Source organism: Arvicola amphibius, chromosome 1 (genome assembly GCF_903992535.2).
Source record: "Arvicola amphibius chromosome 1, mArvAmp1.2, whole genome shotgun sequence".
In the NCBI taxonomy this organism is placed as follows: Eukaryota; Metazoa; Chordata; class Mammalia; order Rodentia; family Cricetidae; genus Arvicola; species Arvicola amphibius.
This window is the reverse complement of record NC_052047.1, coordinates 133,422,894-133,442,440: the sequence shown is the minus strand read 5'-3', so window position 1 is coordinate 133,442,440 and position 19,547 is coordinate 133,422,894. Positions and strand designations below refer to the sequence as shown.

Below are 19,547 nucleotides of genomic sequence, written 5' to 3'. Positions count from 1 at the left end.
CACAGATGTGGCCAAGACCCAAGTACAGATCACAGGCCGAAGGAAATGCAATGGAGCTGCGAGCCCTGTGTAGAATTAATTGGGCTGCTGGCGCACAGCCCTTTGAGGAGTGACTTGGAAGAACAAGTGCAATATGGGAGACTGCGTGCCAGGATGCAGCCCCACAGCTGTGGCGTTCTCACCAGCATCACTGCTGGCATGGCCAGACTGACACGTTTCCCTAGTGCCAGGAAGCTTAGGAAACTCGGAGAAATATAAAAAGCCTGCGAGCCCTGAGGTATCCTGCAAAGATGGAGGTCACTGGGAGGCTGTTTCAATTTGGGCCGCTTTAGTTGCCTCCTGTGGGGCACAGCTGATGTCCACAGTGGCTGAAGGTAAAGAAATGGAACCAGATTCTTCAGCCAAACATGGAACACCTGCTATTTACCAGGGTGCCTCTTCCAAAATTTAGGAAAGCTATTCATCTGCTGCCCTCTGTACAGAGAATAACTCACCTTGGTGCTCTCTGGAAGACGTGTGTTTTAGTGGTCCTATGTCCTTATTGCGCCCATGTGGCTGTGTTCCCTGAAATAGACAAGGCACCCACAATTTCTCTGTCGTAACCTTCACCTTTTAGGCATCAGGTCTTAAAGCTGTACACCAAAGGGGAAGAGATATTGACATCATCATTTTAAGGAGAGTCTGAATTTCAGTTGCTAAACTTTTGCAGGGTAAATTAATACAGAGCCACACTTTGGCAAGTTCTAACAGATTACATATACAAGAAAGGGTCTCTCTCTTAAAGTTTTTCCAATATGATAGTGCTTGTGTCTAGAACTTACACACGGAACATTTCTAAAATCAAAAATAGAGGCGGAAAGGGAAGCACTGAAAGTTCCCATCAGGTTTTTAATGAAGATGCTTGATCCTGGGTGGCGATCGGAGCTGAGCTACCCTTTTCAATTATCTTTGCTTTCTCTTCCCTGACAAATGCAAACGCTAAATTATTGTTAGGGAACACCCAAAGTTTCATCATCAGTCACAGGTGAAATAGAACATACGAAGATTTGTTTATTAATACATAGGGGTTTGGATCATCAGTCTTATTTGTTAAAAAATGTATCTATTTTTTGTCTTTACTGGATGTTGTTGTGTGTGTGTGTGTGAATGTGTATGTAGTTTATAAGGCTGGGTCTTACTACAAATCCCAGGCAGCCTCTTGCATGGGAACTCCTTCCTCAGACTTCCTAAGGCTGGCAGTTAAAATATAGCTTCTTTTTTTTTTTTTTTTGTTTTTTTTTTTTTTTTTTTTTTTTTTTTTTTTTTTTTTTTTTTTTTTTTGGTTTTTCGAGACAGGGTTTCTCTGCAGCTTTAGAGCCTGTCCTGGAGCTAGCTCTTATAGACCAGGCTGGTCTCGAACTCACAGAGATCCGCCTGCCTCTGCCTCCCGAGTGCTGGGATTAAAGGCGTGCGCCACCACTGCCCGGCCAAATATATGCTTCTATACCTTGCTTTACCCATTTTACACTGGGTTCTTTGTCTTTAATTTTTTGTTTTTACATTTTTTTATTGTGTGTGCTCAAGCACATGCATCCTCACATGTCATAATGTCCCACTTCTGGCTGTTGGTTTTCTCCTTCTCCACGTGTGTCTAGGGATTGGATTTCGGTTGACGGTCTTGTCAACAGAGCCTCTACCCGCTGAGACATCTCACTGGCCTCATCTTTCTTTTTCCAATAATTTTATTATATAAAACAGCTTTAAACAGTTTGATCATATTATTCTCCTTCCCCAAGTCCTTTCAGATCTTCTTCTCTCTACCCACCCAACTTTAAGTTCTTTCGCAAAAACAAACCAAAGACCCAACACAAAATCAAAACCTAGAAAACAAAGCACATCAAGACCCAAAGAGGAAACAACAACAAAAACCTGTAACCAAATAAATGCACACGCTCATAAAAAGTGTCGAGTCCATCCATTATATGTTGGTCAGCTACTGAACATAAGGTCTGCCCTTGAATGGCTGATACAATGTCACTCCATTGGAGAAAACTGATTTTTCCTGTTCCAGCAGGTATAAAGGACAGTTCTGTTGTTAACCCTTACACTTGGAGCTAGATTTTCATTCATTCCCTCACTCATTCATTCATTTAAAAATAACAAAATAAAATATAAGGTGCTACAACAAAACCTCTCACAGTGAAGTTGGACAAGACAAGCCAACAGAAGGAAAAGAGCCTAAGAGACCCACTCTTTCACACACTCAAGAATCTCATCAAACAAGAAACTGGATGAGTGGCCTTGTCTTTTAACTGCTGGACTGTAAGAATTGTTTATCTACTCTAGACAGGTCTTCCTTCAGGCCCTAATATATATTTTTTATGGACCACATGTAGAGGAATTGCAGTTTCTCCCGCAGGACACGAAGGGCAAAGCCACTGATTGTGTCTTGGTTTGCAGCAACTGTAGTATTTCACCAATCACCTGCCTGTTTCTAGGTCTATTGTGTTCCTTGTGGGAGGCTGTGTCCTTGTGCCTGCTGAGGGGACAGGGACTGCTCCTTTCCTCAGTGCTAACTATGGTATCTACCAGGCAGATCAACATGCACAGCAAGCCTGGCAGGGGCCAATTTTGGAGAGACCCACAAGGCCTTCATCCTACAGCTCAATGCTGACGAGACCTGCATCTGGACCATAGAGAGACCTGAAAACCAGAGCATCCGAATCATCTTCCCCCACATCCAGTAAGTGGAGGCTTCAGTTTCTCAAGGGGGTGCTGGCATGGGAGATGAGTTCCGTGTGGAGAGAACTCAGATGCCTCCAGAAAAGGAAGGGGTCCCCATGTTCATGATGATGATGATGATGATGATGATGATAGCTATGGCTGCTGGTCATCAATGAAGACTGGCATGCCAAAATATGAGTCACACAGGTTCTGTGAGGCCAGTGCTAAAGGTCCAGACACAAGGAGCTTGCCCACGTCAGTCAACTAGAGCACAGACTCATGAAGGTTGGTACTCAGCTAGTCCAGTTCTAGACCTTAAAATCTTAAGCTTTAGTCCCAAACTCTCATCTACATTAGAGCTATCACAAAAGCTTCCAAACCCAGTCCTAGACTGCATCCTATACAGTGAGATCACAGTCTCTAAGGACCTAGCCCTGACCAATTTTGAAATTTTATTTTTAAAAAACAGCATATATTTCTCCATTTTGTGATGCCCTCACTATGCCATGCTAAGATCCTAGACTCTGTGTACTACAAAGTCTTGGAAATCATAAGATCTGCCCTAGTTGATTTCTCAGCACCTCTCTGTAGCAGGTGCAACCCAATTCAGTAGATAAGAAAGTTCAGAGAAACCACTCTCGGGACCAGGGCCACCACATAATAGATAGAAGGAAAGGGACAGAATCTCAGCCTCCTGGCTTGGAGCCCCTGTTCTTATACCCACATTAATGGTTCTCACTCTGTAGCTGCCAGAATCACCAAGAGGGCTCATCAAAGTCACATGCTCAACCATGTTGGGGGTCCTTACTCCCTAATTTTAAATAATATGGGTGGAGCCTGAAAATCTGCACAAGAAATAAATTCTCAAGTGACTCTGATGGTGCTGTTCCAGCCCACCATCCTGGAGAACCAGGGCTCTACATGGCAGAAGCAGGAATTGACTGACCTTCAGTCCAATGCGAAGAAGGCAAACTCATTGCCTTCCTGAATCAGTAGAGCTATGAGAAGCCTTCATCCCTCCCCATACTTTGATCTATAAAGAGGAAGAGAGCAGAGAACTGTGTTAAGGGGCAAATTCTTGTAAACAAAGCCTGTGATAGCTTTGTTTTCATGCTACGAATACAAAAAACAAAAGAAAAACTCACATAAAATTTAAAATATACACTGTAATAGTTCTTTTACAGAAGAGAAGCAAGGTCAAATTTCTGGTCCAAAGCTATAGGCAGGGAGTTGCTGAAGGTTGGAGGAGCTCAGCTTCTCTGGGCTGTGATATTGGCTCAAAGCCATCTTGGACATAGCTCCTCTGTGGGCATTGGAAATAATCTGACAGTACAGGCAGAAGAAATAGAAACCCTGGGCTGCCGTGTTCAGTGCAGGCCACTGGACCGTCCTTCAGATTGATCATACATATGGTGGGGAAGAAGGGGAAGCTGGAGGATGCTGCACGGAAGGTAGCCATGGAAGATAAGTTGATTTTCAATAAGCTTGGATATCAAATATTAGTGAGGCTGGATTCTGACTTAGAAAGATTCTATACCAGCCTAGTCACCATGCAGGCACAGGGAACAGGGCCATGGAAGGGGGGAAGCCCACAGCCCTGGATTCTAGGCCTGCTTCTGAGCATTCACTCTGCTGGAAGGGGTGAGTTCACTTTCTGTGGTGTAATGTTTGAAGAAGGGTGGGGCTCATGACCTGGTCTTGGAGAGGTTGAAATGACCATTTTGCCCCAACTTTTATAACGTGTTGTGCTGCTCTGAAACAGGGACAATATATTGAAACCACTTTGCCAGTGGCTCTCCGCCAACCACAGGCGTGGTTCTGTTCCTAGGCTGGATCCGGCCGGCCGGTGTGAAAATGAGAGCATCAAGGTGTTTGTATGGACACTCTCACCGCCGGGCCTCTGCTAGGGAAGGTCTGCAGTGAAAACGACTTCGTGCCTGTATTCGAATCATCTTCAATTCGCTGACGTTTCAGATAGTCACAGACCCTACAAGTGTCCCAAAGAAGCGTCTTTGTTTTCTACTACTTCTCTCCCCTGAGAGACCTGTAAGTTGTCCTTGGCAAATCCTTCCACAGCCCCTTGCAAGCACAGGTCCCAGCAGTTCCTGCTGGGGGACATTGTGCCTCTTGAGTCCTCCCTGGAGGAAAGGCAGCTCTCCAGTTCTGTGTACAGGAACCACAGATTCGGTCGCCACCTTTGAACATCTGATTCTTTGCTGTGGGGAGACTCGAGGGTACTTTCCCTCTAACTGGAGTGCCCTGGAGGGTTAGATGTTCCTCTGCACACAGCTACAGGCTGCCAAGCGCCTGTGCCTGAGCCCAAAGCACAGAGACTGTTTAGTTACCTGAGTCCTCCGTGACATCTGCTTACAGGACCAGGCCTCCCCTGGTCCGATTCATCAGAGTGGGTTGAGGCTCTTGCACCTTTGTATTCTCTCACGTTCCTGGGGTGATTCTGACAACAAGAATGGGGAGCCCCTGTGGAGGAGGCTGAGCCTCTCTTAGGCAGATGCTACATGATTCTACCTACTAGGCCCCAAGTTCCAGTTTTGACCTCAGGCTAGAACGCCATGGATTCGAGCCAGCAGCTTCATGAGGACAGCTTCACTCTCAGTGCCCTAGAAGAGCTCATCTTGACACTGATCTTGTACTCCCGAACCACCAAGGTGGAGACACCAAGCTCTTCTGGAGCTGGACCCAGGCCACCTCCTCACAACTGACGTGGAGACCCCTACCTGTCATGGGTTCTACGAGTCAGCCACCTAGACTATTTTATAGCTCCATAGGGTTTTCCAGGTCGCTTCTCTGTGTTCTCTTTGTCATGCTGACCCCTATTGTACTTACCATGGCAGGGAAACACTAAGGAAGGTTGTGTCTGAGCTGAGCTTTGAGTACTAGCATGACAGGGGTGGGGAAAGAGGAGAGAGTAGCAGAGGACTCTGTGCTGAAGTCCAAGCAGGCATGTTAGGAAAGAACAGTCTAGAAGAGCAGTTGCTTTGCTGGAACCAGTGAGACGGGAGGGTGATGGGGGTGAGCAGCCTCCAGCACTAGCCCTGCGAATGTGGCTGTTCTGCACGTCCACACAGGTGGGGCGGGGTCTCTCTAGCCAATCAGATTGCTTAGTATGATCCACTCGACAGCAGGGCAGAGCTGTGCTCTCAGACACCCCAAGGACAAAAGAAGATGAGAGGCCCAAATGTGACCCACACAGAAGACAATGTGACACTCAGGGAGGACATAATAAACCCCGTACGCCACAGAAGAATGACAAGCATCTTTGTATCTTTTCAGCTATTCCAGACTGTGGTGGTTACCTGGACACTTTGGAAGGATCCTTCACCAGCCCCTATTATCCAAAGCCACACCCTGAGCTGGCATACTGCGTGTGGCACATACAGGTGGAGAAAGGCTATAAGATAAAACTCAACTTTAAAGAGGTCTTGTAAGTATTGGGGCCTACTGTAGTGACCACCAGCCCCTGGGGGGGGGGGGGTCAGCCAGGGGAGGAAAAAAATCTCAGGCCCCCATATGTGGGTTGTTTTCATGGAACCAGTGTAGAAGGAGAACACTTATCAGTGCTGTTGATGTTTTTTTTCTGGAGGTTTTGTGTTTTTGTGTCCCATGCAGGACTGACAAGGTTCTAGATGTGTCATCATGTCAATCTGAGATGTCATTGTAAGGAAGAATCCCCCATGGCTCAGAAGAATGGGTGGACAATAGAACTGAAGTGGTTTGAAAGATTTTTACACTGGAGGTCTCCTTCTTAGCCTAGAATCGGATGATCACTGCCGATTTTGATTTCATCGCACTGTACGATGGCCCCTCCACCACATCTGGCCTGCCTCCAACAGTTGTGTGGTCATGGGCAGCCTACCTTCGAGTCTTCTTCAAATCCATGACTGTTGTGCTATCTACAGATTATGCCAATTCCTACAGGGGCTTTTCTGCTTCCTATACTTCAATTTATACGGAGATGTCAACACCAGTAAGTCACTTTTCATGACATTTAACCTGTTTTGAGCGCTTTGATTCTTACATACGTAGAGATTGCTTCTGTAGGTTTATCTTGGATGTGGCTAGCCTTGTTTGCCAGCCCGTCCGTGTGTCTGGGGAATACAGCTAAACGAGGGCTTGAGGAGCTGCTCTGTGCCTTGCTTATACAGAAGGAAGTAAATGATTCCTTAAGCTAAACATGATTTCTGTAGAATATAGGGTCTGGATTGACTTAATGTCTTCTGTAATAATTTAACGAAATATAATGTAATAATGGGAAGAAGAAGCTATGAAGTTGGGAACACGGGGCATGAAAAAGTTAGAGGGAGAGCATTTAGAATGGAACTAGGAATGGATGGGAAAAGGGGTAAAGCGATGTAACTCTATTTTAATTAAAATGTATAAAAGTATAGATATATAGATTATAACTCTACACAAGATAGCAATGGGCATTGTAAAAACTCACTGACTACTTGCCGTGTCAGTCTTCTACTTCTAAATCTGGAGGTAGGCTGGCAGTCAGCAAACCCTATTGGTCCTGCTGTTTCAATCTCCAACCGTGCTAGGGTTACAGTCATGAACACGGCCACACCTGGCTTTTATGGGGGTGCTGGGGATTCTAACTCAGGGCCTCATGTTTGCGCAGAAAGTTCTCTTACTTACAGCCATCTTCCCAGCCCGGTGGGGTTCAGGTTGTCTATTGTTGTTTTGTTTATTGAGATGATGTCTCACCATAAGCCCTGGTTGACCCAGAATACAGAGAGCCACCTGCCTCTACCTCCTAACTGCTGGGATTAAAGGCATGCCGGTACCAATCTCAGCAGATTTAACCTTTGTAGTAAATTCGTCTGCATATGAAGTCTTGAAAATGCGAAGTTCCTGTTGGCCAAAATGTGATGTTCCTTTCTCTTCCGTCTACCCCTTGTTCCTTGGTAGCATCTTTAAGTTGTTCTTATGAGAAGATGAGAGTCATCATAAGCAAATCGTACCTGCAGTCACCTTAACTACAATGAGAATAACTTGCAACTAAAGACCCGACTTGCAGACCGAGTGTGTCCAACGTCATAGAATTCTCTATCCTCTGCACGAGTGCCGGGTACAATCAAAAAGGTACTGATGAAGCCCATAGCTGGGTTCTGCCGGATCCTGAACACAGACCATACACAGCATGAAGTAGCTGTGTGCGGTCTTTCACAGATGACATAAACTCCCATGGTTGGCTAAGGAATAGCATGTTCATAGATGTGCACCACACCCCAGTCATACACAGAGGCAAGATTTTCTCATTCATTTGCAAGGTAACTGGAGGATGGGTTGCTTTCCCCAGAGGCAAAGAGCTCTGAAACCTCACTGCAGGGAGTTGGAAATTGTGGTCAGAGTTCCCTAGTCTACCAGGAAAAGTTGTGCGGGGAATGTTACATCTCGTATTTGGTAAAATTGAGCTGGATTTTAAGATATCTATTTCTCCTTGAAAAGGCAGAAAGCAAAGACACATTTTAAATACGAAATGTTGTAAGTCTGTTGATTTGGTATGCACACTTTACATACTACCATTTAAGAGCTCAAGTACTGGTCAAACACTTCAGGGCCCTTCTAAGATACGTACTGTAACCTTAAACCACTTTGTGACTGAAGAGGATGGAGGCTAGACCAGAGCAATTGTTAAGAAGTAAATATTTTCTTCTGTTCATTTTTTTCTTCCAAAAATGAACACACAGGCTTTATTTCCTGGATGTCTAGGGTGCACTCAGGCCCAGCCTTTATCTACACGCCTTTGGGGAACTGCCTGATTAGCCACATGAACTCAGGCCTCTTTAGGGAGGAACCATGGCAGAGTTCAGTCTTTCCTCTATAGAACCCAGGACCTCACATCCGCTTGGCAAGCCCTCTGCTGCTGAGCTGTATCCCCAGTCTGCTTTTTATTTTTTTTTATTTTTTTTATTTTTTTTTGGTTTTTCGAGACAGGGTTTCTCTGCAGCTTTTTTAGAGCCTGTCCTGGAACTAGCTCTTGTAGACCAGGATGGCCTCGAACTCACAGAGATCCGCCTGCCTCTGCCTCCCAAGTGCTGGGATTAAAGGCGTGCGCCACCACCGCCCGGCTTCTGCTTTTATTTTTGTTTCAAAACAAGATCTCACTAAATTGTTCACCCTGACTTGAACTCTATAGTTCAAGTGGGCTTTGAACTTGTGATCCTCCTGCCTCAGCCTGCCTGGGAGCTGAGGTTATAGGTCTGTGCCGTCAGGCCCAGACTGGTGAGTTTATAGTCTTTAGAGAGCGGGGAAATTTGCGGTCCACAGTGATGTCATATGTAATCGAAGGAAAGTCCTTACCGAATCCCATGTTTCGCTCTTTCCGACACAAGCTGTATCTTCCACTTTCTTCTCCTGCAGGTCACTGCTCGGTACAACGCATGCAAGGTTGAGAGTATTTGATGGGGGAAGCTTTCTTAAGGAAATTAAGTTGGCTCCCTGCACGTCTTATCCTTCTCTGTGCTCCGAAATCTTGATGGATTAAGTATAAAATTTGAATTCCTTCCCATTCTGCAGATAGAGGACCACACCATCTCTTACACCAACATAATCGCCTTCACCGAGTCCCCGATGTCTGCAGTCATCACCCGTCAGAAGCACCTCCAGATCGTGGTGACCTGTGAGATGGATACAACTCTACTGTGGAGATTCTGTACATAACGGAAGATGACATCATACAAAACCAAAGTGGTCCTGGGCAAATACAACACGAGCATGGCTCTGTATGAGTCCAGCTCCTTTGAAGACCGTATACAGGACTCACCTATTATGTGGATTTGAACCAACATCTCTATGTCCAAGTCACTCTGCACACCTCAGACTCCAAGTCTGGTGGTTGTTCTGGATTACGTGCAGAGCCTCTCCCACTTACTGACTTGCGTCTCCAACCTATGACTTAATCAACAGCGGGTATGCACTCATGTAGTGGCTCCTCTCTGTGTTTGCCAGCAGAAGTATCATTTCTCTTTTTTTTTTTTGATGTGTGTTATGTGTTTGTGGGTGAATGATGTGAATGTGCACAATTGTGCACGTGGAGGGCTAGAGATGGCGTTCAGCTGTCTTCCTCAAAGACTTTCCTGATTCTAATTAACTTTCTTATTTACGTGTATGTTGGTGGTATGTGTATGAATGCATGTTCCTTGTGTATTGGTACACGTGGGTATCCAACATGAACAGGTTGTAGAACGTCTTTCTAGAGAGCTTCCTAGATTCACGCATTGAACAAAGCTTGTATCGTCTCACTTTCGTGCGGAACAGCTGCCATGCACCTTCTGACTGTCCCTACATTTTATTCCAGATGTAGTCAGGATGAGACTTGCCAGGTGTATCCCTTATCCTGGACACGATGGACGATTCCAGTTTTAATGCCTTTAAATTCTTGAGACATCTGAGCTCTGTGTACCTGAAGTGTAAAATCTTGATCTGTGATTGCCAACGTACGAATCGTCTCGCTGCAGTCAAGCTGCATCTCAAGAAGGAAGCGAGATATTTCGTCATACAAGTGGAACGACTGATTCTGTCATAGGACCCATACGCCTGAGAAGGGACCGACGTGCAAGTGGAAAACTCAGGTAGGAACACGCTGTTCATGATCCAAGGACGCCTCGAGGACTCGTGAAATGTGGCTCAAGCTTTGTTGTTCCTGAGATGTACAGTTTAGAGGTTTGAAGTAGAAATTCTAGCATAACAACTGGCTAAGTGCTACACGATGACTATTTCCGTCATACCTTCCGTATGTGCACATATAAATCCATAGCACAGCCAGTACTGTGGCCATTCGTGCAGCCTTTAAGCACGGATGTGTACTCTCCCCATTTCTACAAAACAACTTTCCTGGAGGCTTCCCCAGTTCCTTGTTATAGATGTCTAAGCAGATAATCAAATTAGAAATAATCCATTTTAACTTCTAAATGAGGAACAAAGGCAACCAGTGCTACATCAGAGCTTACTTGGGAAAAAAATTATCTTTTCACCAATAGACCATTTTATATGAACTAAGACAACCTACTCTTACTTCTGGCATACTGAACACCTGATAGGTTATATAGGAAAGACCCAAAGACTGTCTAGAGTAGCCTAAGATAAAACATAAATATGATGAATTCAGATTGTTTGAGAATTGCCCTCCTCTATTAAGTTGAAATTACATGTTATTAATTCATGCATAAAATTCATAGGGCTCATACTTTCACACTTTCCTCTCTTCTACTGGACCTTGGGAACTCAGTCCAGTGCTCCAATGTGGGTCTTTGCCGTTGTTCCCATCCGTTGTGGGATGAAGGTTCTATGGTGATATTTAAGATAATCATCAGTCTGACTATAGGACAAAGGCAGTTCAGACACCCTCTCCTCTATTGCTTAGGGTCTTAGCTGGGGTCATCCCTGTGGATTCCTGGGCATTTTTCTAGAGCCATGTTTCTTGCTAAACCCATAATGGCCCCTCAATCAAGATATCTGTTTCCTTGCTCTCATATCTGTCCTTCCTCCATCTTGACTATCCCATTCCCTCAAGTTCTCCTCAACCCTCCCCTTCTCCCCTTCCTTCTACTCCCTGCCCCCATGCTCCCAAATTTTGCCCGACGATCTTGTCTGTTTCCAATTTCTAGGTAGGTCTATATATGTTTTTCTTTGGGTTCACCTTATTACTTAGCTTCTCTAGGATCATGAACTATAGGCTCAATGTCCTTTGTTTATAGCTAGTATCCCACTTATGAGTGAGTACCTATCAATTTCATTTTTTTGGGTCTGGGGAAGTCAAGACCATGAGGGGTTCATCCACTGAAAACAGTTTCTCTGAGCTACTGGTAGCTCACCAACTTCAACTGGACCAGCAATGAATGAGCATGGGAACAATTAGTCCCTCTAAATGGTGGTTGACAGTTGGGGCAGTCTGAGTGGCCACTGATAGTGATACTGGGATTTGTCTCTACTGCATGTACTGGCTTCTTGGGATCCTATTCTCTTTGGATGTATACCCTTGCTCAACCTTAGATGTAGTAGAGAGGGCTTTAGAGTTTCCACAGGGCAGGACTACATTGCCCTCTCTAGGATTGAAGGGGTGGGATGGGTGGGTCTGTGGACGGGAGTGGGAGCAGGAAGGGAGGGAGTGGGAATTTGGACTGGTTTTTTTTAAAGTAATAAAAAAGATTCATAGGAAATAACATGAAATTATGAATACTGCCAAGATTTTGTAATACTAATAGTAAACCTATTTCTAATTCCAGGACTTCTGCCTCAAACACACGCAGGAGAAACTTCAGGCCAGCCTCTCAGCCACCTGCACCTCTTTTCCTTCATGGTTCTTGCTCTCAACGTGATTATTGTGGTTGCAGTCACAGTGAGACATTTTGTAAATCAGCGGATGGATCACAGATACCAGAGGCTGCAGGTCTACTAGCTGCTGACCCTAAGAAGGCCCCTTGTCTTTTCATGGGTGCTGGATGAAACAGATCCCCGTGCCCACAAGGGATAAACCAGGAAGGCATGAAAAGGAAACGCATGTACCTTTATGTTCATATCACGGTGACGGGTGTGTTTCATTATGGGATGGCTGAAATGAATAAATATTATGTCTGGTCATCATTTTTTGGATGAGGTCTCACTATGGAGCTCTGGCCTGGAACTTGCTCTATTATCTATGTACACCAGGCTAGCCTTGAATTCACAGAGGACCCTTGCCTCTGCACTTCAGTGTTGGAACTAAAGGTGTGAGTCATTACATCCAACTCAGCTTCTTTCTCAGATGCTAAATAAAACATGTCATCTATAAAAGTTTAAAGAAGAAACGCAAATATGAATGCTTAGAAGTTTCTAATTTGAAACTGAAGTGAAGGACAGGGCTCTTCAGTCCACTGCTGATGTGTATTCTGAGAGCCTCGCCCTCTGCAGCACACAGAGGGGCTTTGCTGGGAAGAACCCTGATGGTTTAAATGAGATTTCACAGCTCCTTCTGAGTTATGAGATGAAACATTCATTATCTTCTATTTCCTGTGGGTCTGAGCAGATGTTATTGAAGGCCCTAAACTGAACTTATTTATACCCGCCAACACCAAAATATACAACTCCATCTTGCCAGCAAACAACATATTTTCATGCTCCAGATAGATCTCAATAGGTAGCTGCACTCCCAGAATGCCAAAGGCATTAGCTTCATTTATTTTTTGTTATGTTTTCTTCTATAAATATATATCATAGACACCATGTATTATAGGGAATCCACTGGTATACAATGGACATAAAAGACATCACCCCAGCTCCTTACAGGCCTGCTGATTTTCCTGCCCTAAATCAAAGCAGATATTCTCCATTTACTTTCTAACATCTAGTGCAGATTTTTCAAAGACTTCCCAAATATTATGGAATGATTCCTTTAGGTCCATCCAACAATTAAATCTCAAGTACCACAACTCCCTTTTAATAAAACATAAAAGCACCTAAAAGCTTCTCTAGTCACAGGCTGATCACGATGAATTTTTCAAAAGATTTATTTAGTTTATTTCACATGTATGTGTGTTTTGCATGCGTATATGTATGTGTACCACGTGTGTGCTGGCCGCCTGGGAAGGCTGAGAAGAGGGTACTGGATCTCCTGGAACTGGTGCGAGACATGTTGTGGGCCTGCCATGTGGGGCGCGGGAGCTGACCTTCGGGTCCTCTGCAGAGCAGCAAGTGCTTTTTTAAACTGGGGAGCCACCTCTCCAGCCTCACATGAAGCTTCTTAAGATGGCACAACTGTCTGGTCTCGGTCACTGCCTGTCAGCCCATCTTGCTATCAGAAATCAATTATGTGTTTTGTGCTGGCCATCACGGTAGATATTCAGACACACTCCGGGCATGAATATGCCATTCTAAGAAAACTATGATGCATCGAGACTCAGTAGAGCGTATAGTCAGGGTTACCATAGTAAAGTTGATCAAAGGCCTGGGGCCTGGAGCTGCAGAGCTAGGAACGTCCTTACCTTTTTCCCTGTTTGGATGTACTGCCCCAGGTTACCCGCCCCTCTGTCTCTACAACTTACCAGAGGGCTTGATAGGAGTTAGCATCATCTGGGGATATGATAAATGAAGGAGAGCATTTCCTAGCAACAAGGGGCATCTGTGCTCAACTCCCTACGGGCAAAGAGTCCTCTTTGGATAAGGGCTGTTCAAATGGAGCTGTGAACTTGGGTAGGGCCGCTGTCCTATGGAAGCTCCCAGGGAACGGCAGTGCTGAGCCCCTAGCCAGCAGTATTCCCAGAAGCCTAGCGAAGGACATTTGATGTCACCTTTGGGCACCTATCTCTAACGTTCTTTCCTAAAACATGGCTTTCAGGATATCTTCCAAAGCAACAACTACTTCTATGCCTTACTCAGGAGACTTACTTAACCAAACATTACAGAAAGGCTAAAAGCAAAGGGATAGGCATGGAATACCAGGCATGTGCCAGTTAGAAGGGCAAGGGTGGTCCACCCCGCCTGGTGCTTTCGTCTCCCTTTAGGTGGTCACCTCACTCCTGGCTCTCCACTGGGCATGCTCAGAATGAAAGGATTCCAGTTCTGTTCTGTATAGGAGTGGGCATGGAAGGCCAGGCTTCCCACCTGGCCAGCTCTGATAGGTGCGGATGAGGCCTCACTGATTCCTACAGGTGATGAACACCTCAAACTCCATTGTGCCTTCTCTGAAATCATCCTGCCCTGGTAGAGGGTGGAGGCAAGTCTCACCAAGGTGATAATTGGTGACTGACACTCTTGTAATCAAACTGAAATGGTCCCTAAGGTCATATAAGTTGTTTGTCAGATTTCCACCTAGGTACCTCAGAGTTAGCCCTCTGGTCCCACTAGATGCCACCGTCCTCTCTTCAGAAAGCAAGACTTCTTTAATCTTCTTTCTTAAATGTTCTTTATCAGCAGAGCCTGAAACAATTCCTTGGACAAAAATGAAGACCCATTTTAAGTGTTCCTACTGAGTGGGCGGTAGTGGCACATGCCTTTAATCCCAGCAATTGGAAGGCAGAGACATGTAGATCTCTGTGAGTTCAAGGCCAGCCTGGTCTACAGGGTGAGTTCTAGAACAGGCTCCAAAGCTACAGGGAAAACCTGTCCCCAAAACAACCACCACCACAACAAAAATGTTTAAATATTTCAACTGAATATTTCTGGATAGTGGAAAAAACAAAACCATTGACTCTGTTCAAGTCTGTGTTCTTAAAGAGAGTGAGCCGAACAGGGTCACATGTTCAAGGCCGACCTGGGCTAGGCACTGAGACCTTGTCTCAAAAGGTAAAACAAACAAAGTGACAACTTTGAAGGTTCTGGGTACAGCACAGTCTGCTTCTCCTTCCAGGAAGCAGGGAGATTAAAGTGGGGGCAGACCTCTGCTTCAGGAACAGAACGTTGCTGACGGTTCTTGTTTGCTCTTCAGCTTTCTTGGGTAGTTTTCTGATTTCTCAGATGTTTTGAGAACGTGACTGTGTACACATGTTAGGATCACAGAGAAGCCCCTGATTTCTTATGGTTCTGGTTCAGCCCTTCCATTTGCAAGCGGGACCTCCAGAAGCGAGGCCCTGATCTCTTCCCTTCAAAACAAAACAACCGAACGAACCCTTTTGAAGGTTGCTCTCAATGACTTGTGTGGTTCAGTGGCTCTGCTAAAAGAGTTTGAAGAAAATGAACAGTGGCTCCCAGAAAACGCTTTATTTCATTTTTATATGAAATTGCTGGCAGGATCTGGAATGAATTCTCACATTTCCAGAAGAAAAGAAAGAGGCCCACCCACCTATCGGCACCCAAATAGTAACAGATATTTAAAAAACAATCTTTAATTACCCACAGGAGAAAGAGGGACAAACCTGCTTTTTCTAATGGTCAAGGTCCTGAGAGTGAAGAATAACAGAATCAGCATTCTTTATTTTCTTTTTCATCTACAAACAGACAAACGGCCTTAGAAGTTAGTGCTCAGGATTGGTTAGTGACAAACCCCAGAGAAGAAATCCCTTGGCTTCTCCTGCCCATCTGAATGGATAAAGTGTGGCCAATGTCTGGCTTCTGGGTGACCAAACATTGCTTCCTGGTTAGAAACAGACTTTGCTTCCAGTTTCCCGACACACTTGTGTGACAGCGAGAGAGATCACACCAGGGCCTTGCTCTGATGACCTGCTCTGTGGATCTTCAGTGGCCCCACTGTTTGGAAGTACTCAGTTGGTTCTTCACTGGCCTCTACAGAGCCTGTGCCTCTCCTCTCCCTCCTCGTACAGCCTTGTGAGCATCGGGAAGAGTGGTCCCCGATTCGGCAGACAGAAACCTTACACTGCAGGTAGACCACATCGTAGCTTTGGAGGAAGCTGAAGGCGTTGAACTTAAACTGGGCCATGTTCTTCCCAGGGGTATGGAGGTCAGAGTAGGATTTGTCTTTGATGCACCTGATGGGGAGGAAAACCCAGACCTAAAAGGTTAACTAACACATGACATAAATTTCCTTCAACCTTCATAACCAGGCTGGCATCTAAGGTTCTGAATCCCAAAAGGAGATCTTCCCACTACCCTCCCTTTTGTGATGTGACAACTACTACTATACTACTATGCTGCTACTGTACTACCTCCACCTACGGTTCCAACACCATTGTTAATGGAAACCGTATACCTGGTCATAAACAGAAGGGAACCGTTAAATACAGGAAAAACAAGTCAAGGTTTTAGCTGTGACCTTTGCCTTCTAGGTCTACACTATTTTGCCTAAAGGGAAGATTATAAGGTAGATGTTACATTTAGTAATGTACTTAAGATTATTTAAAAGGTTTATCATAGGCTTGGTAATGCAGGTCAGTGGATGAGGGCTTGGTTACCTATGACCCCTAATTCTCTGAGTTCAATTCCCAGCAAAGTAGACTGTAAACTGTAGGGTGACATTAGTGGGATATTAAGAGGAAATAAATTGTTGTTATGTAAATGTATAGTTCAAAAGAATCAGAGAAGTTAGAAAGCACAGGGCAGGGAAAGAACAAAAGACAAATGTAATGAATGGTGGTGGATTCTAATCCAACTGCTTGGATAAGAACGTTAAATATGAATGGTTCATATTTACACCAATGTGAAGACAGAGAATAGATTACAAGAGAATCCACAAAACCTCCAGCTACGTGCTCTTTACAAGACAGCCGTGTAAATACCCAGACACCGACATTGAGATGGAGGGAGAGCAGCACGGCAGCTGCTCCTTTGCTCAGCACAAACTTCAGAGTGCGCAGAACTGTAGGGGCAAGATGGGTGCTTTGTAACAACAAAAGAAAGGGTCGGTCCTCTAGAAGCAGATCCTTACCCAAGATAATCAAGGTAAGGAACAATCTTTATCCCAATATAATAATCATTAATATAATGCACCCACAAGCAGAGCGTTAACTATGGGAAGCAAAGGGAACCAAAGTGAGATACTGACAAACCCACTGTAGTAACTGGATGCTTCACTATCCCTCTCTCAACCATAGTTCCAGTGGGGAGGAATTCAGTAAGGGTATAAGTGACCTGAGGAACACTGTTAATCTACTAGATCTTGTTGGCATTAATTAAACAGGGGTAGAGGGGCTGTCCTTAGTGTTATCTGGAGAAATGACATTGTGTAATTGTCCCCAGTAAAGATATGCAATAACACCTGATAAGATATGAAGGAGCCCACAGAGAACAAACAACAAGTGCCAAGGTTCATCAGTTGGCAAGTCACTTGGTGAACCAAATGAAGCTTGAAGACATCTGGCTGGTTTAACTAAGAGCTTATGTCTTCAGAAAAACACGTTAGACGTCATCAATATACGAGCCAAAAGTCCTGAAGATTTGTCCTGGAGAAGGGAAACTAGAAGGAAGGGAGAATTAGGCTAGAAAGATGGGATGGCCTAGCAAAATAGTGAATGAGGTCTTTGAGGAGTCAAGAGAGGTCTAGGCTGCTTGTACTCTCCATTTTCATCAGTGTCTGGTAGAGACTGTAGGGTGGGTCTGTAAGAGCTATCCTACACCCTTCTGACTTAGTACTTCAGGTCAGACACTACAGGTTCCCCACAGAAACACCATGCACATTTAACACCACTAGGGAGAGTTTCCATGTTCCTTACCCTTCCTGAATCAGTTCATACCTTGAACGTTGTGAAATCACTGGGGTCAGGAGAAGCCACACAGGTATCCACCACGAGCCTCAGATTGGGACTGTGGCTGTGGAGGGTGGCCTTCAGGAAGACCTTTCCCTCTGATGGGTAGGAGGAGGAGCTCCAACCCTCATATTCTGGGATGCAGGCGACTGGAGGAATGAAATCGACACATCGTAGCTGACATGGTCCTTCTGAGTGCCACTCCCATGCACAATTTCCACTGCAGACTGGCCATCACTTTGCAGGTGACTTCACCTGGGGCACCTTGTGCCTCACAATGACTCGGCCAGGGTGCCCTTGAGTTCTGCCTCTGAGGAGTTGGGAGTAGCTGAGAGAGCCTTGAGGATCCTGTGAGGATGAGAGAATCATAGGTAGTCTACCTGGAGCCTTGATGCTACTCTTTATCCACGGTGGAGTCCTTTCCTTCCCATAAGCTCCAGGTACCAGCTTCATGACCTTCTTGAGGGCTGGAGTCCCTGACTGGACCACTGTGGTAACACCAGGAAGGAGTGTGTGTGTGTGTGTGTGTGCGTGCATGTGTGTGTGGTAGGGGGTGTCCCTTGAGTGAGGACTGCCCCTTCCCTCCTCTAATTGCCAATCTGTTAGAACTTTGAGCTGGGTGCAGATCCAACTATGGTTGTATGGTGCTCTCTCTCTTTTGAATTCCTCCACACATTCAATGCCCCACTGGAACCCCACCCCTCTGACCATATCTAACTTGGAACGTGATCTTCTCTGCCCTGACTCCAAGCTAGTTTTGGCCACAGGTGAGCCCTAGGTCTGACCTGTCAGCCTAGGATTCTAACCTTGCTTCCTGCTTGTATCCTCCACATATCACCTCCAGCAGAACATAAAGGCAGAACATGGAATTGGATAATATGATGGGCAGGAGCCACCACTGTACTTCTTCAATGCCCTGATGTGCATGCCCTGAAGCACAGACCAGGTTGGGGACATTTCGAAGCATGTGTGACTCGAATCCAGAGACTCTCTGCCAGGGGCCACCTTCCTCCTAGACCAGGGGGACCTTCTGGCTTTGGCTTCAGAAGCAGAAATCTCTCAGTTATGAAGTACAAATTTTCAGAACAAAAAAGGATAACAAATGACCACAATCTGTACAACCAAACAGCAGACAAAATGGAAGTGAGCTCATGTTGGAGCATCATGTGGTCAGTTTGAATGAATGCTACCGTACAATAGTGTCAGGTGAGGCTTTTACATACGGACAAACGGGAAGCAGGTAACAGTGTCAGGATCCTGTTTTGGGTCACATCACGGCCAAATATACTGACCAGGGTTGTCATGGTGGAACAGTTCCTTCATATATAAATAGGAGTACTTAATATCAATGCCATTGTTTCATGAGTACTAAGAAGGTGGTTGCAGGAGAATTAAATAGACACATGTATTTAATGGCTCCAGAATATCCTAGATGTTTGCTGTCTATAGGTGGTGGAATATAACTAGCTGCTTAGTTAGAGACATAGCAGACACCTGTTCCTCCCTCATCCTCAGCACATCAACCACGCTGTCCACGCCACTGGACTCAAGACTCGTTCTGCATTCTCTCAGGATGAATGTGTGTCTGAAATTCTCCAAATGGGGGAACATTAGACAAATCAGTGAGCCACTTCAGAAATAAAGCAGCTTCTTCCCTATCTTCCACAGGTTTTAAAGGAAATTTAATTTTTCTAAGCCTCCCTTCTTGGA

General features: G+C 45.2%; 1 protein-coding gene across 1 annotated transcript; it reads left to right on the top strand.

The window, feature by feature from the left end:
- The first annotated feature begins 290 nt into the window (after positions 1-290).
- Cuzd1 (CUB and zona pellucida like domains 1) lies at positions 291-12,124 on the top strand. The gene is given in 28 exon segments (XM_038311167.1): positions 291-314; positions 317-374; positions 2,572-2,722; positions 4,532-4,577; positions 4,580-4,733; positions 5,980-6,145; positions 6,471-6,495; positions 6,497-6,544; positions 6,546-6,591; positions 6,594-6,671; positions 6,674-6,688; positions 7,633-7,694; positions 7,696-7,723; positions 7,726-7,770; positions 7,773-7,789; positions 7,792-7,806; positions 9,244-9,352; positions 9,355-9,416; positions 9,418-9,487; positions 9,490-9,548; positions 9,550-9,573; positions 9,575-9,636; positions 10,025-10,064; positions 10,066-10,086; positions 10,088-10,156; positions 10,158-10,235; positions 10,237-10,292; positions 11,947-12,124. Coding segments are annotated over 28 exon segments (1,806 nt in total).
- Positions 12,125-19,547: the final 7,423 nt, after the last annotated feature.